At 34.2% G+C, this 26,473-nt stretch overlaps 4 protein-coding genes across 8 annotated transcripts in view; 3 read left to right on the top strand and 1 right to left on the bottom strand.

Annotated features, from left to right (window-relative positions):
- poglut2 (protein O-glucosyltransferase 2) overlaps positions 1–1,768 on the top strand; it is a 12,294-nt gene extending 10,526 nt beyond the window's left edge. Inside the window, 2 exon segments of the mRNA NM_200931.1 lie at positions 389–493; positions 1,605–1,768. Coding sequence (NP_957225.1) covers positions 389–493; positions 1,605–1,622 — 123 coding nt within the window. The 3' untranslated portion in view covers positions 1,623–1,768.
- Positions 1,769–3,668: 1,900 nt separating this feature from the next.
- Positions 3,669–8,105, top strand: tex30 (testis expressed 30). Of its 5 annotated transcripts, none has more exons than XM_073912756.1 (7): positions 3,669–3,758; positions 3,925–4,161; positions 4,261–4,312; positions 5,556–5,767; positions 5,877–5,909; positions 6,393–6,533; positions 8,006–8,105. In XM_073912756.1, exons 1-7 carry the CDS (start codon positions 3,744–3,746, stop codon positions 8,027–8,029), a joined length of 714 nt encoding a protein of 237 aa, XP_073768857.1. In that variant the 5' UTR covers positions 3,669–3,743; the 3' UTR covers positions 8,030–8,105. The 5 variants fall into 5 exon arrangements, with proteins under 5 accessions (XP_073768857.1, XP_021334631.2, XP_073768859.1 ...); XM_021478956.3 differs by having other exon boundaries at positions 8,002–8,105; XM_073912758.1 differs by lacking the exon at positions 5,877–5,909.
- An 82-nt stretch (positions 8,106–8,187) lies between these two features.
- rmp64 (ribonuclease MRP subunit p64) lies at positions 8,188–18,697 on the top strand. The gene is made up of 9 exons (NM_001017650.2): positions 8,188–8,296; positions 9,292–9,446; positions 10,522–10,610; positions 11,722–11,850; positions 11,937–12,014; positions 14,438–14,814; positions 14,913–14,977; positions 15,696–15,928; positions 18,234–18,697. Exons 1-9 carry the CDS (start codon positions 8,212–8,214, stop codon positions 18,607–18,609), a joined length of 1,587 nt encoding a protein of 528 aa, NP_001017650.2. The 5' UTR covers positions 8,188–8,211; the 3' UTR covers positions 18,610–18,697.
- Positions 18,698–20,261: 1,564 nt separating this feature from the next.
- Positions 20,262–23,355, bottom strand: tlr20.4 (toll-like receptor 20, tandem duplicate 4). Its single transcript, XM_073912726.1, has 2 exons — positions 22,923–23,355; positions 20,262–22,063 (listed from the first exon to the last, which is right to left on the bottom strand). The coding sequence occupies exon 2, from the start codon at positions 21,849–21,851 to the stop codon at positions 20,478–20,480; it is 1,374 nt and encodes a 457-aa protein (XP_073768827.1). The 5' UTR covers positions 21,852–22,063; positions 22,923–23,355; the 3' UTR covers positions 20,262–20,477.
- Between the last annotated feature and the right edge of the window lie 3,118 nt (positions 23,356–26,473).

The following is a 26,473-nucleotide window of genomic DNA, read 5'->3' as shown; positions in this document are numbered from 1 at the left end:
GCTCACCATAGACACTAAGTTCACACACCCCACAGGTCATGAACCCCAGCACTTTATGGTTTTCTATAACCATTGGTGCAAACATTAATCTTTCAACACACAATCTGGCCTCAAAGTACTTCTCCGCAATAAACCTGTGTGTGTTTGAGGTGTGGAAGTGTTGAGGTCAAGACCACAGCGGCTACTTGAATTTTATGTGATTTGTACTGCAGATAAAGACGCTTGTTTGGCTTGATGATGTTGCACTTGATTAAAAAAATAATCTAATAAAACGACTTCATCAGGACAGAGGAAAAAGGTTGACTGATCATAAATGATATCGCTGAACTTGCATATGGTTGAGTAAATGTAACTAAAAAGTATGTTTCTGTGTGTTTTTGTTTTTTAGAAGTACGCTGAACTGCAGGTGACCAAGCCCAAGGTTCGAGATGGTATGGAGCTAGTAGAACAGCCAAAGGATGATCTTTTCCCATGTTACTGCACAAGAAAAAAGGTCTTGGCTATACTAGGCTACTAATCTAAATTTATTCATTAGAAATGGTGGTAGTGACCATGATTTGTCATCGTTGTGCAAAAGTGTATCTCTAGGATTTGATCTGATTAAAGATTATACGCTTTAGTGAGACACTGCTATATATATTGTATTTTACAAATGACCTTTTGTATTTTTTGGACAGGGTTTGCTATTTATCAATGTTTTAAACAATTTGTGTTGTTAATGATTACCTTTTAACATCACATTTTCAGCAGAATTAAATAAAAGGTTTATTCTTAAAAGGATAGTTCCCCAAAATTCCCCTGATGCTAGATTGTTAGTATGAAGTTAAATGTCTGTGCAAAAAACTAAACATAATTTACAACATGTATTTATACCTAAAGTGTACATATTAGTCACTAAATAGTTTAAAAAGGTCTCTTGGAACCCCTTAAAAAGGTTACACCCTGTTACAGTATTTATACCTTTATAACACATTTTTAAATATTTGATGAATAATTCATATTTTCCCAAATTCAATACATTACTCATGACTCACAAAACATCAACAGTTCAAACTTTAAGTATCGCCTTTGGCTGAAATGACACAATCTAATCCTGTTAGTATGAAAAAGCTGCTCCCGAGCATGTTCGAGTCTACGACTTGTTGCTTGGACAACAACTGCTGGTTGAGTTTTGAAGAATGGAAATATTCTGAATTTGTGTCAAATCGTCAGTAATCAAATCCAGCTGTGAAAAACAGACTCAATGCTGTAAATGTGTACAGGAATGCTTGCTGAAAGTTTTCATTTCATTACTTAATTTCTCCTCGGTGTATCATTATAGCGACAGGTATTCATTTTGGTTTGACTTTTTTTTACTGGTACAGTTAATTAAGTAATTGATGGATTTACTGTGGTTTCATAAAGCACATAAAGCAATAAAGGGGGCAATAAAGTTTTGACTTAGATTATTTATCAGATAACTCTGATAAAATGTTTATATGAATTCTTTATTCCTCATTTGCATAAAAGTATCTGTTAAATGAATACATGTAAATGGCTAAGTACTTCGGTACATTAGCCCTGGATCCCATCAGGCAATTTTAACAGATTTTGTTTTTGTTTAGGTCCGAGATGAGCTGTGAGAGACTAACCTATTTCTGTTGCAACAGTGCCCATCTCATTGACAATGGATTTCCACCATAACAGGTTCCCAAGACTTCAGACAAGTTTTGTTTTTGTGACTGCAATGAATACTTTTTGTGTGTGTGTGTATTAAATCTCTCCATTTTTAAACTCTTGCTTGTCTGATTTATAGAAGCTGTAGGATTATATATTTACAGCGTACAGCATAAACAAGAACACCCCTTTTAAAAATGAAAATTTGTGTTTCTCAGTAAATCTAGACAAGGTGTGGTGCATTTAAACACCAATATGTTTTTGTTATTTTATTAAACAGTTATATATATATATATATATATATATATAAAAGAGTTTGGTCACAGATTATCATTAGGAATATAGAGATAAAACTTCTAAACTCAAATTAGGTATTGCAAAAAAATAAAATAAAATAAATATATAATTTTAGATTTATATTTTATTTTTATATTTTTTTCCGTGTTTCTCTGATTTGTTTCTCTTTATTATAATTTTATTTAATATTTTCCCTAACATTAATTTGAAGTATTGTTTTTTGAATCATCATCGTAAGTTATTTTGTTAAATTAGCTGTGGATTGGCTTTGGTCCAGACTTATCTAATGTATATACACAAAAATATTGTTGTATTGAATCCTATAGAGCAGTGTTTCTTCCGCGTTTCTGGAGGACCCCCAGCTCTGCACATTTCCCATGTCTCTATAACCAAACACAGCTGATTCAGATCATCAGCTCATTAGCAGACACTGAAAGACCTGTAATGGATGTGAAAGACAAAAGAGACATCCAAAGCATGCAGCATTTGTGGTCCTCCAGGAACGTGGTTGAGAAACACTGCTGTATAAAATATTAATTTAAAAGGGAGATCTGTGAGGGTTAGGCTTATTTGTGCTGAGACCACTATATATAAATTGTGCTAGGGTCTGTAGAAATGCTTGGGGGAAAAAACTATTATTTTTAGTAAAATAGATAAGATTGTAATTTAAAAAGTATAAATAATAAAGCAATTGAAATTTAAATCTTGTAAGGTTTAATTTGAGGTTTTAATAAGATTTAACTAATACACCATTTGACCGAATAAAAATGTAAAAACCTAATTGCAAATTTTTTAAATTTGCGAGAGAAGCTTGCAATTTTTACTTTTTTTTTCTTTATTAAAACTGAAATATAAACTTCTGAATTCTGAGGAGTAAAATTTCTGAGTTTTTATTCAGTTCCGGAAATGGGCTTCCATAATATAATGAGTAAACAAATGTAATCATATTACTTAATAAAAAATTACCATTTTCCAAATAATTTAGACACATTTATAAAACTAGTTTTACACAGTAGAAACTTGGTATTTCTGCAAGAAATTACTTTCCTATTTCAGTGCTCAGCATATGTAAGTGCACCCCTCTCAAATCTATCTTTTAAATTCGTATTTTTAATAGCGAGCTATACAATATTATATTTGTGCATATACATTAGATCAGTCAGTATGAAGCCAAATCTGGAGCTTATCTAACAAAATAACTTACGATAACCATCTAAAAAAAGGGAAACATCAAGAGAAGCAAAATAAATAAATAAAAAAAGAAAGAAAATTACTAGTAGAAATTTTGTATGTTGGAATTTTTTTTTTTTTTTTTTGCAATATTTTGCTTGAATTGAAGTGTTTTATCTTTCAATTTCTAAATATGTTAGGTGACTAAAATATTATTTGAATAAATGTATCTGTCTTATAAATCTGTTTTGTTTAAATGCTGCTAAATACATTGCCTATATTCGCTTCGAAATGGAGAAAAATATTCATTTTCAAAATGGGGTGTTCTCAATTATGCTGAGCACTGTATATTATTTTAGGATGGGTGTCCCATGCACATAACATCAGTGAAAGATTATTAAAAAAATTTCAACCAGACGATAATACATATATTTTGCTTAATGCAGTGGCGTTCATACACTTTCAGAGCCGTTTCCAAATGTCTTTTTTTCACTCCATTACGTGAGGTGGCGCTCTTAACCTTATTCATATGAACGTCTAAAAATGTGTCCATGTGCGAGGAACTTCCACCCGGGTGTTTCAGATCTCCATGCGTCAACCACCCAAGCATTTACACCTGAATGGAGTTTTCAGAGGTATTCTCTCAACAAAAACACGATGCAACACTTAAAGTACTGTGCACTTTTTCTCTAAACGTAAAAAAAGCGGGAATGGTTGCTGCATAATGTTGCGTGTGCCTTAATGTCAGATTTCTCCTATTTGTAAGAGGCGCGATTAAAGCAATAATGTTGAATTTGACAGGAGAAGGTGAGAATCCCGTTCGAGCAGAAAGAGCTGGATGGCTTGTTCTCGGTACCCGATGACGTCACGGCGGGCATTCCAGCTGTGGTGTTGACGCACGGCGCTGGTGGAGACATGCGCATTAAACAGCTGGAGAGCCTCGCGCGCGCTCTCGCCTGCGCGGGTGTACTGTGCCTGCGCTTCACCTGCAAGGCGATAAACTTTGTGTACAGAGTCAGAGCTTACAGCGCCGTTGTAGTAAGCTTCATTCTAAGCATCATAAAGCAAGCACAACGAATGTTTATGTTGTAACTGCATTTCATTATTAGTGTGTTTTTTTATATATGTAACATCCAGGATTATTTAAAGGCCCATGAGAGATTTGCACCAAGCAGCGTTTTCCTGGGAGGTTAGTCTCCGACTTTTTTAAATCAAAAGTACAAGTTTGTATCTTGTGTGATAAATTTGCCAGTTTGTAGCCTATTATGAGGAGCACAATGTCAGATTTGCTAGACATATTGTTTAATTGTAAGACATAGTTCTAATAAAAAGGGTAGCATCGTAAGATGCAAATAATTTTAAAAATCATAATTGCAAGATATGAACTTAAATTTATGAAGTTATAAACTCAACATTCTGACTTATATTTCTAAATAGGCAACATTTTCCCATAAAACTAAGTTTATATAGGCTATCGGATTTCTCAGATAAAAAGCAACATAAGTCATTACAAGATATAAATGTACAATTCTGAGGGGAAAAAAGTACAAGATATAAATTTGGAATTATAAACCCTGATTGTACTTTTTCTGTACATTGGAAGTTTACATCTTGCAATTGCGATGTTTTTGTCAAAATAATGACTTTTAGAAATTTAGCATGTCTTGCAATTTTGACTATTTTCTAACTTTAAGATGATAACTCCACTTCTGCTTATATGGCTCATGATTGTTTTCACTTATAAAACCTGTACACTAATAATATAACTCAGAATCACCAGAAAACTGTGCAATTTAAATTTCTTTTTTTTTTTTTGTAGAATCAGGCTTCATCATTTGTTTATTTGAATAACAAGCAGCATTTTATTTTTAAAAGAGGATCTGAAACATTTGCAGATGCTTTTAATTTATAGAAGTCTCAGTTCTCTAAAGTGCATCTATGTGCATCTAAAGGTTCTTTGTTCTCCCCCATATAATATTCATAGTGTACAGTATTAAATTTTATTGTTAAATCTTTCTCTCATTTTTCTGTTCTTTTACATTATTATTATTATTATTATTATTATTATTATTATTATTATTATTATTATTATTACATTCTCCTTTTTAAACACTTTTAAAACCTCATTTATTTTTGTAACTCATTCAATCTGATAACATTTGTAACTGTCTTTATTATTTCTGGAAGTTAACTACTGATTGCCTTTTTATTAATTTTTTGCAATAAATTAATATTTTAAGTGAAAAAAAAAGATTCTTTTGTTCCAATTTTACATGACCACATTAGTTTACATACTTCCTGCTTCCTGCACATTCAAAAGATGCAAGAGGTAGAATTTTGTTTTTGACCAGCAATTTTAACAGTTGTTAACAAACAATTGACAGCAACTGAAGTGTAAAATGGGTTAAATGTGTCTGCATGTTTGTTTGCAGGGCGCTCTATGGGTGCTCGTACAGCAGTGGCTGTGTGTAATCAGATGTGTGCCGTGCAGAAGGATGCAGTCCAGGGTGTGCTGTGTTTATCATTCCCACTCAATCTACCAGGAAAACCACAAACTTACATTGAGCGAAGTAAAGGCCTTCTTGAGCTGTCTGGAACTCCTGTGCTTTTTATATCCGGCACGGCAGATAACATGTGTGAACAGGTGAACACAAATGAGCAGTTCTCAATCCATGTGTTTTTTCCTCAGTGGTCACCAGCACTGTTTCTTTTTCCTACATTTTTAACAAAATATTTTTGACAAATTTTATCAGGGTATCTGTGGGGTCTTAAAAAGTCTTAAAAAGGTAGGCATTAAAAAGTATTAAATCTACTCAAACATTGTGTTGTAGGTCTTTTAAATGTGTTTTTTTAAACGGGTCTTAATTATCCTATGTCCATGTAAAGCTAAACCCAATCCAACACCCATCCAATAAATATATTTTTAAAAGTTTTAAGAAACATTTATTTATTAACTCTATTTACTTATTAATATGGTTTAATAATATTTTTTACAATAACACTGGTTTTTAATGTTTTTTAACGTTTTAACTTAACTAGTAAAAAAAATCTTTAGTGTTTAGCATTGTCGATGTCTGAAATTTCGTTCATTATGGTCTTAAAAAGTTTTAAATTTGACTTTATGAAACCTGTAGAAACCCTGTTCTATAGTGAACTACATTACTTTGCAGTTTTTCTACAGGTTTTAATTTTTTTTTTTGTTTGTTTAATGAAAGGGGTTGTCATAAATGCATTAATGTAGTAATAATAAAAGCCATGTTGCTTTACAGAAAATCTTACAAAATATTGTGGACACCATGAAAAGCCCCTCCGCCGTTCACTGGATCAAGGATGCAAACCATGGACTTACAGTTCGTGGCAGAACAGAAGAATCTGTGCTGGAGGAAGTCAATCCACTGATTATTGAATGGGTATTAAAACACACATGAATTGTGTTTATAAATAGATGATCCATTTCTGGATGTATTTTTAAAATAATAATAAAGATTATAATGCTTTAAACAAATATATTGTTTGTTTGTTAATTTAATTTTTCTAACATAGTTAATTGTGGTTATAATCATTATACACATTTTATTTGCATTGGGAAATTATATAAAAGCCAAAACAGTATAATACTGTTTTGTATTGTATTATATTATAGTGTAAATTTAATATAATAATACAGAAACTTTAAGACTTGTATGCAATTTATTCTCAAATAAATGTGTCTTTAAGTATAAGAACTGGTTAAGAGAACATTACAAATAAAGAACAAAGCTTTTATTTTCAAAGTCATCTTTTTAACTATTTAAGAATGAATATAAATTTTATTTCCATATTTTAGGATTTGAGAATGGAGTTCTTCAGCTAATAAGTCGTTGGATTTGTTTATTTAGATGATTTAAGAATGTATAACTCTTCATAAATGCATGTTTTAGAGAACAGTTGTTCATTTACTTATTACCTTAAACAAAAAAACATATAATAAGCTTGCAATAATGCACTTTGGAAAAGTCTTCTTCAACATTTTTAAGCAAATGGACAGGGCAAAATGCGCAAAAGATTTTTTTTTTTTTGTTCAATGCAAGAAAGAACGTTTACAAAAATTATTGTTAATTAAACTTAACAAGTTTAAGTGATTTACACCAAGAAAGAGTTTTACAAGCAATATAATTGCTAGAATAATTAAAGGAGTTAACATATAAATATAAAAGTCCTTTCTGAAAATAAAAAAGTTTTAAATTTGCTATAAGAAGGATCTAAGTTCAGAGAGTAAACGAAGAATAATTTTTTTGGGGAAATAAAAACGTTTGGAAACAAGATTTTTTAATGAAATTGGAAAAGTCAACTCAAAACACTTTATATACACTCTCAAAATAAATGATTTAGTGATTTGAAGTTTACTCGTATTGAGAACAAATTGAGCATTTAGGGGAAATATTCTTATTGAATTTAGCTAGTTTGGTATTTATATGGTAGCAATTAAGAATGACTTGGATTGAGACTTCGACAGCTTTATTAGATATATTTTTTTCCCCCGAAGAAGCCAAAACTGTTTCCAAACTATATCGCCATCTATTATTTCAAAAGCGCAAAAGAATGTTGTTTTTTTTTTTTTTTATAAACTTAAAGAAACTGTATAATACAATTTAGAATACAGTAAAAGATAACAGTTCTTTAACACATTAATCACATTACATACACAAGATAAAGAGCAAAACCAAAACACATTACATAAAAAATAATAATAAAAAACGTAAAAAGTTAAAAGACAGCGCAATAAAAAAGAGATAAATATTCAAGTAGCATGATCACATCATATTTGCTCAAGTAAGAAGCACTTTTCTTATTTTCAGTTAATCTAAGAGATTTAAATAAATGTTCTATTTCACACAGGAAGTCTATAAAGATTGGATTTTTTTAAGGAACCTCTGTTTGTGAAAGTAAAATTTCCCAGCAAGAATAAGAAAGTTCACAGTGGCTTCTAACGACTTGTTTTGGTAAGCGCACAAGAATGGTGTGCTTGTACCTTTATGCACTATGACGTATTCGCACACACAAGCATATGATTGGCTGGTTTTCTCTCCCCGGCAGTCAGCTGTAAACATGGCGCAGGAGTGCTGGAATAAAATAAACATTCCGTTTCCAAGTGCTGTCTCTTCGACTCGAATCCCATTTACGGATTCGATAGGTATGTTTCGATGTTTTAAAATATCGGTATTACTACATTTTTTATAAAATTGAAACCACACACACATCGCTCAAATAAATTCACAGAGTAGAGTGTTTTAGCGCTTGACGAGAACACGTGGATCCGCAAGATTCACGTGAAACACTTTTAATAAAACATTTAACTCATGACATTTAGATAGTTGCTTCGATCAGCAAAATATATATTTACTATTGTTAGTTCAGGCTGTTGTTTTGTTTTATATAAACAATTTCTTCGTACGATAGATAACAATGTTACATTCTGTAATGCATCTGCACCAGTTTATAATGTTTATCATGTGGTTAAAAAAAGGTCAAGCAGTTGATTGATTTACATTAAGCATTTCAAATATTTTTTGTCATTACACGTTTTCTAATATTTTCTGTGACCCTGAACCACAAGATCAGAAAAATATGGGTCAATTTTTAATGAAGCTCATCATTTGAAAAAAATTAACTAAAAGTTTCCCAGTGCTTTGTTTGGATCGGACAATATTTGTCAGACATTTAACTATGAAAAAAAATCTAAATATTAAGAAATTGACTTTTAAAGTTGCCCAGATTTCGTCCTTACCAATGCATTTTAATAAAATATATAATACACCCAACATGTAAATTATACAAAATGGTTAGTAATTAAACTAAAAATAAATAATTGTATCAATTTTAATACACATATGTTATGTATTAATATGTGCTCTGGATATTTTCTTTCTGTTTGACTTAAAAAATAAATTTATGCATTTTAATACTCAAACATTTTGCATTAATCTGTAATCTGAACTGTTTTTGATATTTTCCTTCCGTTAGACAAAAATAAAGAATATTTACAGGTGCAGGAAATAAATGCTGTTGCTGTGTGTATATGTGTTTGTTTTTGCCTGAAGTGTCTCGTTCTAACTTATTTTAAGTGCCTTATTATATGTGTTACATGTATAATACATGTGCAGTCAGACACTTTTCTTTTCTGTCTAGATCTCTTGATTGATTGCTTGCTGGCTGACTGTGAGAAAGTGTTGACCCTGTTATGTAGTGAAGTTCTTCAGACAGAAATCCGTGTGCTGTACGAACTGCTTTACATTTTGAACAATGGCTTCAGACAACACAAGCCATTCCGTGCATTAAAGCAGGTGAGAGCCAGTCCTGTAATACACACACACACAGGTCAAAAACTAAATTTCACATTTTTGGTATCCTAATCTAGTTAACCATTTGCAGATTGGATTTTATATAGAAAGAAAAATAAATTCAAAATAAAAGTAGTGTCTATTTTAATAACTTGTTAAAATATTAAAATATGGGTGAAATAATGTTTCATTGTGTTTGTGTGCAAACATTCAACAATTCTTATTTTGACCTCTACCTCTTTAAAAATGTTTAATTAATTAAAAAAACATTTTGCTGACAAATGTGTAAAAAGTTTGAAGGTTGTATCTTGGGACTGCACTGTTGTCCTTAAAGTATTTTAATTTTAATATCAATGATTATTGCTTTAGTCATGAATGACAAGATGTTCTGGTAAATTATACTATTGTTACATTAAATATTTCAGGTGATCTGTTCTGCATATCATGATAATAGTGTAGTTATTTATATTTCACAGATGAACAGACGCAATTCATTCATTCAATCATTTTCTTGTCGGCTTAGTCCCTTTATTAATCCGGGGTCGCCACAGCGGAATGATCCGCCAACTTATCCAGCAAGTTTTTACACAGCGGATGCCCTTCCAGCCGCAACCCATCTCTGGGAAACATTCACAAACACACACACACACACACACACACACACACACACACACACACACACACACACGCACACACACACGCACACACACACACACTCATACTTTACGGACAATTTAGCCTACCCAATTCACCTGTACCGCATGTCTTTGGACTGTGGCGGAAACCGGAGCACCCGGAGGAAACCTACGCGAACGCAGGGAGAACATGCAAACTCCACACAGAAACGCCAACTGAGCCGAGGCTTGAACCAGCGACCTTCTTGCTGTGAGGCGACAGCACTACCTACTGCGCCACTGCTTTGCCCAGACGCAGTTTAATGTATGAAAAAAATGTAGCCACATTGTGATGCTTACAACCCTGCTTGCCTTTTTACTCATAGTTACAGATGTTACAAATAATACTGCATCATTTTTTCTTGTTCATGATAAAATACTTATCAGATTTACATGATCTGCAGGTTGAGCAATGTGTAAACCGTTTAAAAGAGATGAAGTTACAAGCAGCGGTGGAAGATCTGAAGGAAGTGTGTCCAAACAAATTTCAGAGGTAAGGTCAAAGTAATGACACAATAGCCGTGTTTCCACTATCTCACCTAAAGCGAGCCAAGGCCAGTCACGTTTTCACTGTCACTTCCGGAGCCTGATCAGGCCAAAGCGGGGCTTTCTCTGGGCCAGCATCTGGCCTTTTTCAGCCGAATAACTTGGGCCAAATTGGACCAGCTAGGGCTTTGGGGCAGACTTAGCCCGAGTCTGTTAAAGATGGCATGCCGTCACTACACTAGATTTTCGATGGCACTCAACACGAGTACATGCGGCAAACAAATTAAATAAATAAATAAGGGAAAGAAAACATATAATGAAATTTTTAATGTAGTGCTTTATTAATGAATAGCTGTTGAGCAAATTGAAATATAGGCTATATTTTATTACTTGCTCTTATGTGCAGAAACACTTAACACTTTCTATTACTTAATATAAGCGAATAATATGCAACATCCTTAAATAAAGGGGAATCATCTATTAAGTGTCACATAGCCTAGGGAATAATTTATATGTTTTCCATCTCTCTGGAGCATTTGGGCTGAATGTTTGATGACGTCTATCAAAACAAGAATGTTATAAAATACATTTCATATCAAGTTATTACCGGGGAATTTCTTTGGTTTTATATTATGGATGGGTGCGCTCACTGCGCTGGGTCCCTTTGTTAGTGGCGAGACCACTCGATGCATGATGCCAAGTCGGTCGGCGAGTAAAAAAAAATACAGCTAATGAATAAAAATACACAGGCCTGTGCGTATAATGTAATGCTGTACAGTGATGTGTCATTTGTTTGTTTCGGTTGTTTTCATTTTAATGGTTTCGTGATGATGCGATGGTGTGCTTTATCTGCCTGATTCCCTCTGAAATGGGCGGGTTGTGTGACGTTTGATTTGGGGGACATTCTGGGGCGGGGTTTGCGTGATGCGCTACAAGCTACTAGCCCGACGATGGAAACGTGACATGATTTCGGCCTCACTACTCAACCTCCTGGGCGATTGGCCCAGCCGGCCTGATAAAAGCCTTGGTTCGCACTGGCCCGACAGTGGAAATGCGGCTATAATTCCAGTTCCTGCTTGTGAAAATGACATGGGGATCATGCATATTTTCACACATAGGGAAGCCGGAGCCGAGGCTGGGGAGTGTGATGTTCCCAGTCAGCCCATGTTGGAGTGGCTCGGCCTCAAGCTGCTTGGAGCCTCCAGTCTTTTAGGCCGAACGCTGGAACGATGCACCAAAGCTTTCTTGTATCCTAAATGTCCACATGCAAAATAAAAGTGTTGTGTTAGAGGAAGTAACTGTATATGACTGTGATCCTTTACACCTCAGTTAGATTAACACGACAGCATCTGCGTCTGGGCGAGTTCATTGTGCTGAATGTGGTGATAACCAGCATGCTCAGTCGTCTCTGGTGAGTTCATAATTCATCACTTCACTGCTGAATTCCCACATTTGCGAAAGTTAAACCTGCTTAATGCTGCATTCACACTAGTGCCTTTTCATTATAAAATGGTGCCTAGTCATATGTTTTTACTTGTTTACCTGTACTTGTTTTATCAGCTTAAACCCTGGGACACACCAATCTGATGGTTGACCATTGGGATGGTCTACCGTCAAGCTAGCTTGCTTGCTGGGTTCCACACGTTGCTTCTTTTTGGGTTAACTTCAGAATGATTTGGCCCAATTCAGTATGTAGAATCTGCTATAAAAACGATATCTGTTGGTGGCTCTGCTATAAAAACGATAATGAGAACAAAAACTGAAGTGTCAAATCTAAGCAACAATTCATGTCAAAGAGGGAGCACAAAGAAGTCTGCTGTAGTTTAATTGCAGTTCTCAAATATTTGCAAACAATTTGGATTATTAGATTATCAGACATATTTGCATTAGCAAATCTCTCCCTGGTGAGTTACAAGCAGGGTTGGGTAAGTTACTTTAAAAAAAGTAATGTATTACAAATTACTGATTACTATTGGAAATTTGTAATCTGATTACATTACTAATTACTTAATGTAATAAGTAATCAGACTACTAATTACTTTTCTTTGAAGGTACTCTTAAAACCTAAAATATACCTATAAAAACAAAATAAACTGCAGCTCTTAAATTAATTTAATATTGCTTAACACTGAAATGACACTGAAAAATATCACAAGGGGTTGATCACAGCAGCTTGGCATATTCAAAAGACTTAGATAGTTTGCCCAAAATGTAAAATTTTCTCATCATTCTCTTGTTTCAAATCTGTTTACCTTTTTTTTACCACAAAAAAAGACATTTAAAACCAAACTGGATACCTGTAACCATTAACTTCTATAGTGTGCAAAAGTACTGCAGTTTTTGGGTGTTTTGTGTTTGTCTGAGGTAATTAGTCTATCGAATTGTGTATATTCCATACAAAAACATGAAGCTGATTGGTCAGTTCTTGTCACATGACTCATGGTTTTCAACTGAGTGCAACTGGAATATACGAGCGCGCCCAATATGTGCGTGCAAGCTGTGCACCTCTATTGTTAATAATGAACTTGCGCACAGAAAAGGTGCAATATGTGAACGGCCCCATAAGCAGCTACGCCTGTCTTCACATTCAGAAGATACATTCACTCCCAATTCTGCACAGAAAGCCAATTTAGCCTGTTTAGGCTGAGTTAGATCATTGTGTTTTTAGGTGCCGGTGTCCTCCTGGGTGACAAGTATTGTCTTAGAACGCTTAAACAAGTTGCTAGTTGAGTTGAAAGCAGTTAAAGGATATTTAGAGACTAAATTTCACAGCTATATTCAGTAACACTTCGTTTTGATGGTCCCTATTGCACATTTTGCAACTGCATGCCAATTACATCTAATTTGATTGTTAGTATTAGTAGACTGTGTGCTTAATATCTGCTGATACTGCTCCTTTGCAAGTACATTACACTTACACTATCCCTAACCCCAACCTAACAGTCTACTTATAATCTAATGAGAATTAGTTGGCATGTAGATGCAATGTAACTTAAATTCAACAAAATGTGTTAAAGGGACCATCAAAATAAAGTGTTTTTATGCTCAGTTAAATCAAAGTAATGTCTGTATTTCCACAAAGACGCAGGCATTTCAGCTTATGTTTTGCAGCAATTTAAAAGTGCATGCTTATTAACTGATTTTGCAGCAGAAAACATGATTTTAAAGAAGCATTTTTTCTTCTAAAAACTATATTTGTAATGCAATTACATTGAATTTAGTAATGTAATCAAATTACACTCATTTAAAATGTAATTCATTACATTACTACATTCCACAAAAAATAGAATACAACAACTCTGGTGACAAGTATTGAGAAAATGTATGTGTGCAGCACTAGGTTCTGGTTTCTCTTTGTGGAATGAGAAAATAAACGACTGCCCCATGAAGGTGGGTAAAGATAAATTTCAGCTTGTGTAAGGATCAAGAGCTTGAGGAATTAGGGAATGATAAACAATAGTCCAGAAGACCAGTCAGCGTGCGATTGTGAATAGTTGTGCCCCTGTTTTCAATAGTTTGCTTCAGTCCATCCAAACCAGGCATGACCAACCCTGTTCCTGGCGATCGACCTTCCTGCAGATTTCAGTTGCAACCCATATCAAACACAACTGCCTGTAATTATCAAGTGCTGTTCAGGTCCTAATTAATTAGTTCAGGTGTGTTTGATCAGGGTTGGAGCTGAACTTTGCAGGAAGGTCAATCTCCAGGTACAGGGTTGAGCACCACTGATCTAAACTATATATAAAACCAGGAGAATTAAAAAAATTTAAGCTATTAAAATATTTGTGTAACATATAAATCTGAAATGTGATGAATGTGTATATATTTCCATAGGGTTTTTTTCAGAGGTATTCTGCGAGCCCTCATCCCCATGTACAGAAGAAACTGTGAACTGCTCCAGAAGGTGTCTCAGTCTCAGCCCATGGCCTATCTGACTGACTTCACTCTACCTGAGGACCTGAAAGACTTCCTGTGCCTCACATACCCTGATCTAAAGATTGAAGAAGTTACCAAAGACCTCTTAAAGGGCACAAGAGGAAAAAGAAAGTCCAAATTTTCTCTCCTTTCCAAGTTGTTTGGGGAGACCGAGCAACAAGAAGAGATTGGAGAAGGGGAGAGAGATCTGATGCCAATATTAAGCGCTGGACATTATGAAGTTTCTAGCCTGGACCTCGGAGCAGCAGTTTCACAACGACGGACCGATTACTCAGGTTTCTAGACTTTTATCTTTGTATTTCATATCACTATTCTGTTGCATACATAAAGTAGATCATATTAAACCACATATCTGTTTGCTGTAATTCTCCAGATGTGTCACCCTATGGACTGGACATAAAGGCTATGCTTCAGCAGTCTTCCAAAACCACCAAACAGGTAAATAGTTTGAATTTGTAGGTTGTTAGTGATCAGGTGTCTTATGTTAGCATTTGGCAAAAAGAAAAACTGAAGCACATTTATATATATATATATATATATATATATATATATATATATATATATATATATATATATATATATATATATATATATATAATATTTTTTTAATATATATATATATATATTTGATAATTAGGTCATTTTGCAAGATACTAGTATTCAGCTTAGTGTGACTAAAAAGGCTTAACAAAAATAACTAGGCAGGTCATTGGATAACAGTAGTTTGTTTTGTAGCCTTGTTTTGTAGGGCTTGTATTATTTAAAACTTAGCTGTTTTTAGCACCGAAACTAGGAGCGAAACTAAACTAAAATATATATATATATATATATATATATATATATATATATATATATATATATATATATATATATATATATATATATATATATATATATATATATATTTTTTTTTTTTTTTTTTTTTTTTTTTTTTTTTTTTTTCAGAAAAAAATATTATGAGTAGTACTGTCAAATATTTCATTTTTCTGTTAAATATCACTCAGGAAATATTAGAAAAAGAAAAGAAAATTCACAAAACTAAATTAACTTATTAATAACTTATGACTTTTATATATAATGAAAATATGATAAAAAAACATCATAATTAATAATTGTCTTCAACTGTATATATAATCTTCATATTGTCTTTCCAAAGAAATCTTTGGAGCAACAGATGAAATTGGACAGCTCCAGTAAAGCATCATTGTGTCAGAAGAGGACGTTTTTGAAGTCACTGAAGAAGACGTCTTCTTTTAGAAACATGGCAGCCCTATTAAAGGAACTGATGAACTGGTGCCGGAGCTGCAAGTTTTATCAAGAGCACAAACGCCTGGCCTTCCTGAGCCTGAAGTGTGGGAGAATGGAAAGTCTGGAAGCTGAAGGTGTCAGGTAAACAAATATGTGACGATTCAAACAGGTAGAAATGTTAAACGAATCATGATAAATTTTTTGAACAGAGGGGGCTCTGTTTACAGGCGCGAACTAGCTTTACCTGCACATGAATGAGGTGGGGCAGAAGAGTTAAATGACAGTGGTGAAGTGCGCCAGGCAAAATGTGTGCAAATTCTGCAAAAAGATGTTTACTTACACTAACGGAACAATGAATAATATGGACATAAACCATCAGCGCTGTGAATAACTGGTCACTGATGTCATTATGCAAAAAACTGTTAATAAGCCAAACCATGTGGACCTGGGGCCTCATGTACGAAGACTTGCGTTGAAGTCGTACTAAAACATTGCGTACGCACAAAGCTGTAAATGTACGTACGCAGTGTTTCATACATCTGAATTTTTTATTGCGTTTGCACATTTAAAGCTTTGTGCGTACGCAATATTCTCTTTATATATCCGAATGAACGTGAAACTGAGCGCAACATGCATGAGCGCAAAACCCCTCCCTGCCTCCTCCCCATATGAATATGCTAATGACTATACTTTGGCAAAACCCAACGAAAAAGCAATGTCAAAAGCAAGCAAAAAGAGAAATTTTGAACAGAATGTGAATTGGAGGTGCTGCTTTCGGAGGTAGACCGGAGAGAAACTGTGTTATTTGCAAGTTTGTTCTCCGGAATTTAGTAACAAAAGAAAAAATAAAGTGTGAGAGTTTAGCTGATGCGGTTAACACAGTTGGGTCTGAACATCACACTAAATGGATTAAAAAAGAAATAGTGCGATGTAAAGGTGTAAAATTTTGTAGTCGCTTTAACATCGTGAGTGGCGTAGCTCGTAACACGCATGTCAACATGTTTTGACCATAAACACGGTTCGAATCCGGCGTCTGGTGAACTCATTCTTTTTTTTCCCCTCACTACATTAGATTTTGCCTATACTTTCATCACGAGGAAGACAAGTATGAATCATTAATAAGTCTGTGCATCTTATTTTATTTGCACATTTATTTAATGGAAATTCTTCTGATTCACGTATACAAATTCATCCTCAGATGGTGCCTTTATAGCAACGTGTGTGCAGTAGATTGCTCTGATTACATTGGGAAAAATGGCTGCAAATTGTGCTTTAATGTTTGGCTGATCAACTGCATGGTATGGAAACCTTTTATACCTGCTAGACATGCGGATGAACCCGTCTCATACAGCTGACATTGCACGGTTCAAAGACACTTTGTGGAGGGCAATTTAACACAACTGCCTCTAGGAGTCACCAATGGAAATGAAACAGACACACACAAGAAATGTGCGAACGGCAGGCATGAAGTTGGCGTGGATCTGCACACATTCCCACGTTCATTTCATCGTAAGTAAATCCAAACGTGAGCGTGAAATCTGGCGTACGCAAAGTTTTTGTGCGTTTGCAGCGTTAATACTTGAGGCCCCAGATGATTTGCAGCTCTGCCTGTTATGACGAGTGCTACAGAGATCACACTTTCGCAATGAAAACACTCATGCTGATGTGAAGACGTTTTTCAGACTGAAAGAGAAAGTTGTTCTTTAAAAGGAGCAGGTATTAAATTATTTTTACCCTCCTTTTCAATTTAGTCTATGCATATTTTAATAGTTTGCCCATTATTGTGGAATATTTAATATTCTTTAGTGTACTTTTAAGTGTATCACACTGATACTTTTGCTAATTAATTATTCAAGTAATGTTAATTATTCACCTTCATAATCATATTAAACTTCTGTTTCTATACTACTATATAATTAATCATTTTATAATCAGTATTTTATGCCAGTGGCCAGACCCCTGCATCAGAGGACCCATTAGCCTGTACACTCTGCTCTCTGGTTTAGGAAAGGCTTTCCTCTTCACACCAGCCATCTCAGTCCCCAGTGAAAGAGTTTTTTGTCAGCAGGGGACATTGTAAATGTGTAAAAATTTCAGATTATATCAGAAGACATAGATATGCTGATATTTTTTTTTTTAAATGTCAGATCCCTCCACAGTCACAGTTTTAGTTTGTTTATATTAATGAGTCTTCTTTAGTTTGTATTATTCCTTTTTTGTTTGTTTGATTTAAAATAGCAAGTGATGGCAGAAAATATATTATTTTGCAAAAAAATGTGTAGCATTTAAGAAAAAAAATGAAAATTTGTTTCAAATAATTTTATTAAAAAATCATGACTAAATTATGAGGTTAGTGTCGTGAATCATATCAAATTGTAATTCTTAAACGCATACATTTTTCAGCAGTTACTGTTATTTAAAAAATGTTGTTTGCTTTTTAACTTAGGGTGGAGAAAAGATTGAAGATGTTTAATATAAAAGTTCAAAAGGCATTGACTCTTCAACAAACTTTTCCACCGAAACATTCCTGTTCCTTGCCTGCGCTTTTGAGAACTCGATGGCAGAACAAATTCTTCATGAGACACTTCAGAACTCTCAGGCGCAGGTCAGCAGTGTCCAGGAAGTCCTCTGGAACCGTAAAAGGATCATTAAATCAAAGGAGGAAATGCAGGCCACTACTACAATCCTCAAATGAAGTGGAGTCAGGACAAAATGTGACAGTTTCAGTTGAGAAAGAAAAAATGGACTCGCAGACTTCGTTGCAGGAACCTAATATTCCGAAAGATGATATTGATGATATTTTTGAATCCTTTGGACTTTAAGTTTTTCACAGTGATCATGTGGACAATTTTTGTAGCCGCATTCAGAAACCCTCCAGCCAAAAAATACTATTAAATAAAAATTCCGTTCAACATTGTCTGTGATCTGATTGTGGTGTTTCATACTGTAGTTTTTCTGCTTGCATTTCTACAGAAACAATTGACATGGTTTGATTCTCAAACATTTTGCTGCACAATTTGTGACAATCCAAAGAAACAAACTGTAAAGTGATTCAATAGTTATGCTGTAATAATGTATACATGAAGTACATTAAATAAACACATGTATAACTGGCATACCCAAAACGCATATCTTTATATACAGTAAGGAAATGTTGGATAATTTTGGTAAAAGGTGTGTGTACAGTACACCTCCCAGATGTGGCATTTAGTAATAGCAAATGACTTTGAAATTGTGTGCAGCTGACAGCAAAGCACATAGGGTCATATAGGGCTGCACAATATTGGAAAAATCTGACATTGCAATATTTTGTTTTGCTGCGATATATATTACAATATGATTGTAGAAATAATTCACAAGATGATTTGAATAGATGTATAAATATAGTGCTTAGCATATATAAGTACACCCCTTACAAATTTATCTTTTAAGTTCATATTTTTAATAGGAAGCTATACAATATTATATTTGTAAATATACATTAGATTAGTCAGTACTGAAGCCAAATCTAGAGCTTATCTAACAAAATAACTTGCAATAATGGTCCAAAAACTAGTACACCCAAATTTATGTTATAGAAAAATATAAAAGACTAATTTAAACAAGAAAAAAAATCAAGAGAAGCAAAAAATGTTGTATGTTGTAATTTATTATTGCAGTATTTTGCTTGAATTTAATTGTATTATTTTTCAATTTCTAAATATGTTTGGTGACTAAAATATATTTTGAATAAATATATATGTTTAATAAATCTGTTTTATTTAAATCCACCAAAATACACTGTCTACATTCACTGAGAAATGGATACGAATAATCATTTTTAAAATAGGATGTACTCAATTATTGTGTGTGTGTGTGTGTGTGTGTGTGTGTGTGTGTGTGTGTGTGTGTGTGTGTGTGTGTGTGTGTGTGTGTGTGTTTGTGTTTGTGTTTGTGTTTGTGCGTGCGTGCGTGCGTGCGTGCGTGCGTGCGTATATATATATAATAAGGTCTTTTTAAAAAAAATTACAGCATTTTAATGTATGACAATACTAATCTTTTTTTGTCATCTGTGATGTAATGTCATGCTAACACATACAGGTTTATTTACATATTTTGAACATGTAAATACTTTGCAATTTAAAATGAGCACATTTCTGTTCAATAGCCCTTATGAATGACAAATCAACACATTTAAAGTTTCCTGTCATGTTCTCCTATATGGCCAAAATCACTATTGTGGGGATTGGAACAGAGGGTGTTTACAATAAAAATATTTATGAGAAAGCTCAGCGATAGTTCACTGATGAATTTGCACATTTTGTCTTTATGCGTTTTTGCATTATGCCTTCATGCGTTATAGCAATGTTAAAACTTGATTTTCTCCACAGGGAATTTGATAAGCAAGTTAAAACAAAATAAAAGTGAAAACTTTATCAACGGTTTAGAAACAATCTAAGATTTTCATCAAAAAAGAGAATTCAGCAGTTGCATCACATTTTAGTTTATTTGAAGTGTGCCAAATGTGAATGATCGCCAAAAACACTATCTAACGTAACTCTGTTTAACTGTGTTAAACTAAATTAAATGCATTTTAAAACAGCCATTACATGCAAATATAATTACAATTAATGTTTCATAATCCAATTAGACATTAAACAGGAACTGAAGTTTTTCATATACTTTTTTATATAATATACTAACAGAAAATCTATTTGGCTTTATTAGAGCTCAGTTTACACCACAACCTGTCCCAGAATGCCTCATGCATCTCCGGCTCCTGTGGCCAGTCCAGATAGGTCCTGGTTTTTACCAGCCGGGCCAGTCTGTGATGGGAGGAAAGCAAGCGAGATGGAATGGTTTCTAGGAAGACCAGGATAAGAATGTCTCTGTGTTCTACCTGGAGCCGGTAGGTGGCCAGCTGCATCTCCACTGAGCACCAGTTGCTATTGAGGTAGTTGCGACTGACGAGACAAAGAGTCCGGCGACTTGCGTAGATGCTGTCTGTGATGTTTTCCACAATGTCGTGTCCCAACTGAAAGTCCCGACTGTGCAGACAGAGGCGCAAAAATGGAGGCCCGCGCTGCTCTAAGTTTGGAAGAAGTTCCTCTATGACCCAGTGCTCATCCTTACCGCTGTAAGACACGAAAGCATCATAGCGGTACTGCTGTTTCTCCTTCATACGCAAAGCCTCTCGAAACCATCCACTGGCGATGTGATAGAACGGCTTGAAGTACTGGCCAACAAACTTATACATCAATACTACAACAATAAAGATGCACAAAAACACAGAAGAACAGGAGAAGAACACAAAGTCAAGGTCAATTGAGCAGTTCTCCTTGGCATAGCTGATAAAGTTAAGGTGGTCAACTTCATCGTCAGTCAAGCACCGCAAATCTTCCATGGAGGGGTTTGACATGACAACCTCCACCTTCCCGTTGTCCCTTATCCACGAGACCAGCCATGTATTATCACAACTGCAGTACAGATCCAAGCATTGAAAATGGAGGTACTTTAAATGAGTGGGTTGTTCCATAAAATTTTGAATGATGTTGACAGCTTCTTTTGGTATTAAAACTAGACTTGTCAGTGCCTTTAGGTCTTTGGTCACACTTTTATCGAGAAAGAATATTTTGCAATTCATTAAAATCATTTTCTCTAATTTTGTCAGATTGTGAAACATTATGCCCGTGTTCGGCTGATTTGTTAAATCAATGTTTTCCAGTTTTAGGGTTTTCAAATGAACAAGCTGATTGATTACAGACAAGTCTCCAATATTGTCAGCGAACATTGACTGAAATTCCAGACTGACGACTGATGGCACATATTTCCCAATGAATTCATTTTCACAGATCATATATGCTGCTTGTATCTGAAGTGTGACTACAGATGTTAAAAGTAAACTATTGCAGTCCTCAACAATCACATATTGACCTTTGATGTGCAAGTTTAGCCCATTATTCAGTGTGGTATTACTCCCAATCACAAGATGCATTGGTCTCAGTCCTGAACTAATGAAAACATTACTCAAATTAGATGGAATTCCTCCAAATATATCAGATAAATGCAGCTTGATCAGTGACATGTTAGGAGGGAAGTTCAGATCTCCCAACAGAAGTGAGCTAAGGTTAGTAAAATGTCCAAATGATTTTGGCTCAATGTAGATTATTGGATTTTCTTGGAGATCCAGAACCCTCAGTTCATGTAAGCCACTGAATGTGTGTCGATGAATAGAAGATATTTTGTTGCTGTGGAGGTTTAACTCTTTCAGTTTGTTCAATCCAATGAAAGCAAAATCTTCAAAGACAGAAATTTTACTCATTACTAACTTCAAAGTTTTAAGATTTACAAAACACATAAACTGATGAGAAACTATCTTATCTATTCTATTATTTTTTAGAATCATAACAGAAAGCTGTTTGACTGCCTGTGGAAATGAAGCACAAAGAGATAGAAAATCGTTTGATCTGAGTATGTGATATTGTATGGTAACAGTGGTGAGGTTACTGAAAATCTGGAATAGAGAATAAACATCTAAGAGGTCGACAATCTTTACAGATATGTCATTACTGAGTGCAATGCTCATAATATATTCACAGCCATCTGACATGTTAGTAGGAGTCACTGACAAATTAATCATCTCATAAGAAACAAACATTCTTTCAACTGAATATAACTTTGCTGCGACACACAAATCATCAACATTAAGTACATCCACTTTGAAATCCAAAGTTCTGATTTTATGTACTCCAATTAAAGAAAGATCTCTGAGAAAATCTGTGTGTGAAACAAAAAACTGAAAGAAGAACAGTTTTCCAAAAGTTTTCAAAGCTCCTTCATCCACATGCTCTACTTTGGTCAATGTCAAATTCACCTTTTCAATGTTAAACTCAGTTGATATGTTAGAGGTGTTGAAAACTGAACAGTTTGAATGCTGAAGTTTATGTAACACACCGTCAAGGTTAAACTGCTTCAGTGATTTTACATTTGCCAGTCGACACAGAACCTCAGAAATATTATTCAAACACACATTGCCCAAGTGTAATTCTTCCAAATGAGGAATCTTGTCAAAAACATTCAGTTTGAATAAAGATAAATCATAGTATGAAATAAACAGCCTTGTAAGTGAGGGAAGTCGACTGAAATCAAGAGCTACCTCACAGCACTTTTCTGAATTGGAGGAAGATATTGATAGTGAAGTTACATTCGTTAATCCATTAAAAGCTTCCGGAGGGATCTGTGAAAAACATCCAGCAATTGTAAGTTGTTTCAGAGATGCAAAACTTGAGAACGAGTTCGGAGCCAAGACACCATCAGAGCCTCCATCCATCTGGATGCAGACACTCTGTAAGCTTGAGGGAAGCCCACGAAGATCTTCTTTAATATCAGTGACATGTTTACAATCAGCACCGTTAATATTTCCAGGACAGTATGTGGTAAGAGGAAACTCTTTCACATCACCGTAGACAAAACATTTACCAGCAAGCCACGAACAAACAAAATAAGTCTTCAGAAAGAGTAATAACAATGCAAACAGAAGCACCCTCTTTAGCATCGCCATCTTCATAGCTTATAGTTCATTCTGTCTCGCTTACAGGATGCATTCAACTTATTTGTATAAAATATTCACTTCTCTTTTTGTGGCCTAATTCTACAAATGTGCGATACATTCTCACCAGCCTAATATATATATACATAATGATACTTAGGGTCATTTAGCAGTGGTCTAATTATACCTCTTCTGGCAGCAGCTTAGTTTGCTCAGCTTCAGTGGAAAACTAGCTACAGGTGAAAATTGCTCCCAAAAATATGGAAGAATACACATTTGGAAAAAAATGGTAACAAAGATGTAATTTCTGTGTGTTCCGTACACACACACACACACACACACACATATATATATATATATATATATATATATATATATATATATATATATATATATATATATATATATATATATATATATATGCTACATGTTGAGCATGCTGCAAGCTAAATAAAAAAGTATGATTATGTTTGTATGTCCAATGTTTTAAAAATGTTTGATTTTGTTTTTATGTGACATACATCATTATGGATATTGACATTGTGAACTGTTTTTCCTCACAGCAAAATCCTGTAGTTTCAACCCTACACTTTAAAAATAAAAAAGAAAATAAAACATTTTGGGGTAGTTTTTGTTCCAAAAAGTGAAATTCAATCAGCTTGTATAGTCACTATTTTATTACATAAGAATAACAACATAGCACATTTTACAGACATATTTTTGTGTTATTTACAGTATAACAATTATATGCCTACATTATTTCCAGTGGTGTGAAGTAGCAAATTACAAATACCTAAATTACTGTAGTTTAGTAGTTTTTCTCAGAAATTGTAATTTACTAAGTAGTTTTGAAAATGTGTACTTTTACTGTCTCTTGAGTACATTTTCAGTGCAGTATCGGTACGTTTACTCCTCTACTTTGCATAAACTTGCAGAAAAATTAGTCTTGTGTTTCCTGTCCAATCAAATTGCACATAGAAGGTAAATCACATCATAATGAACTACCACAAGCCATGGGCAATTTATAATTGCAGCAAACTGTTTGGAAGCATTAAAAGTGTCCAAGGTGATATCCAAAATTTTCACACGCAATGACCCAGAGACTGTTTAGATGCATGACAATGATGAGAAAATGACAGATGTTTACTGTCTGATGACCAAAATGGCCTTAACACCCAGCAGGCACAAGACGTCAATATGATGACAGATTGACATTGGGGTGTTAAGTTAAATTCTTGGTGATGACAGTCATAAATGTGTAAGCTTCACATTGAAAGGAAGTAGAACTTTTTGTTATTATGTTAAGAGGTAATTTCCGGTGTAAGCGGGAGTTGTTGGTGAAAGGCCATGGCAGTCATGCAATAAAGGAGATGAGTTCAGAACTGTTGTTTTCATTTAGTAACTGTGGGGACGTTGCATTTTGTTTAGAAATGAAAATCGGGTTGACATCAGAACCCAACGTCAGGCCGACGACATCAATGTCCAGCATAAAAGCAACCAAATATCAACGTCTAATAATGTTACATCTTGATGTTGTGTGGACGTTACTACTATGATGTCTATCACATGTTTGTTTTTGTTGCCATACCTGATGGATAATGTCAATGCTTGACGTCAATATGACGTTGGTTTAAGATGTTAGCTCGATGTTAGATTTTGGTCATTTTCTAACACAACCTGAAATCATTCAAATATCAACATCATCTGATGCTGTTATTGGTCATTAAAATAACATAGTCTTTAGATGCTGGCTAGACTTTGAACTTTGGTCACCTGACATCACAAAATAAATGTAACCTAATATTAATGTCTTATGATGTTAGGTACCTGCTGGACAATAACTAAATGCACTACAGAATGTTACGTTTACACACATCCACAAATTACATGTAATGCATCAGCTTTTTACTCACTGCTCACTACTCTTGAATATTTTTGAAAAGTCTACTTTTTACTTTTAGTCTTCTTGCACTACATTTTTAGGCAAGTTATGGTACTTTTACTTGAGTATGATTTTTTATTATTCTTTCCACCTCTGATTATTTCATACACCCACAGCCTTTCTGCAGTTTTAATAATAAATCAATAATTTGCCAATAGTTAGTTTTAAACTATCGCTACATTGCCCTGTACCTATTCATTTGTCTCAATGAAGACTCATGGTGGTATGTCTGTTAAGCCAGGGTCACACTGAGAAATTTGGATTACAATTTAGAGACAATTGTTATTTTAAGTGCTACAAGATTTGATCGCCGGTGTTTTCCTGCAGTGTAATGACAAATGTCATATTAGGAGTGCTAAAAAGGAAGCAGTTTGGACAGATAGAGCTCTGGAAATACGCATTTCAGTTCTGTACCATGGTTCTAAAACATGGACATACAATATATGGATGAGATATGGCGAATGTGACTGATCAGACACATAATTATTTCACTTACTTCAACAAATCATACACCATCAACCTCTCCTACGCAGAAAGACAGGACTGGACAATTCGTTTGTTCAGATTTAAAGAGTTAATTCTTTTAAAGCCCCATTCAAATTAATCTTCAATTTTGAGATAATTTACTACAGAGGGGAGAATTGATGTGATCTAAAGTAAACTCTATGAGATCGATTAGTTCACCAATTTCTTTCTCTTTTCAACTTTATCTGGTATATGTGTTATTAAGATACTTTTTATGTTTCTTTAACATGAACACTGCAACAGCAAAGGTTACAATAACATTCCATTATTATGAAATTTAAACAGTGAATTTTATTATATTTAATTATGTAATCTGATTTTCACACAATCCTAATATCAACAGATTAGACATTAGCACATTTAAATGGTACATTCTGAGGGTCAGTATTATGGTGGGACCCCTACTTACATCAAAAATGGAGAGAGAAGTTGATACAAATTGACTGAAATATGAAGGGCTAAAGCAAAGGCCCAAATCTCACAAGGACAAACTGTGGGACATCTTGTAAAGAAGAAGACCTACTGTAACATGTAAGATAGCATTTCTCACTGATTAGCACAATGTTTCTGTCCTTTAACTATCTAAAGCTAACCAAAAAGTAAAGTTTTGGCCTGTGACCACCATAAAAAAAATAAAAATAAAATCAGGACATCTAAGCAGTGACCTTTAAACCAGTGTGAACTACAGTAT

This window comes from Danio rerio, chromosome 9 (genome assembly GCF_049306965.1).
Source record: "Danio rerio strain Tuebingen ecotype United States chromosome 9, GRCz12tu, whole genome shotgun sequence".
NCBI lineage: Eukaryota > Metazoa > Chordata > Actinopteri > Cypriniformes > Danionidae > Danio > Danio rerio.
The sequence above is the reverse complement of the archived record's forward strand: the minus strand, read 5'-3'. Positions and strand labels throughout refer to the sequence as shown.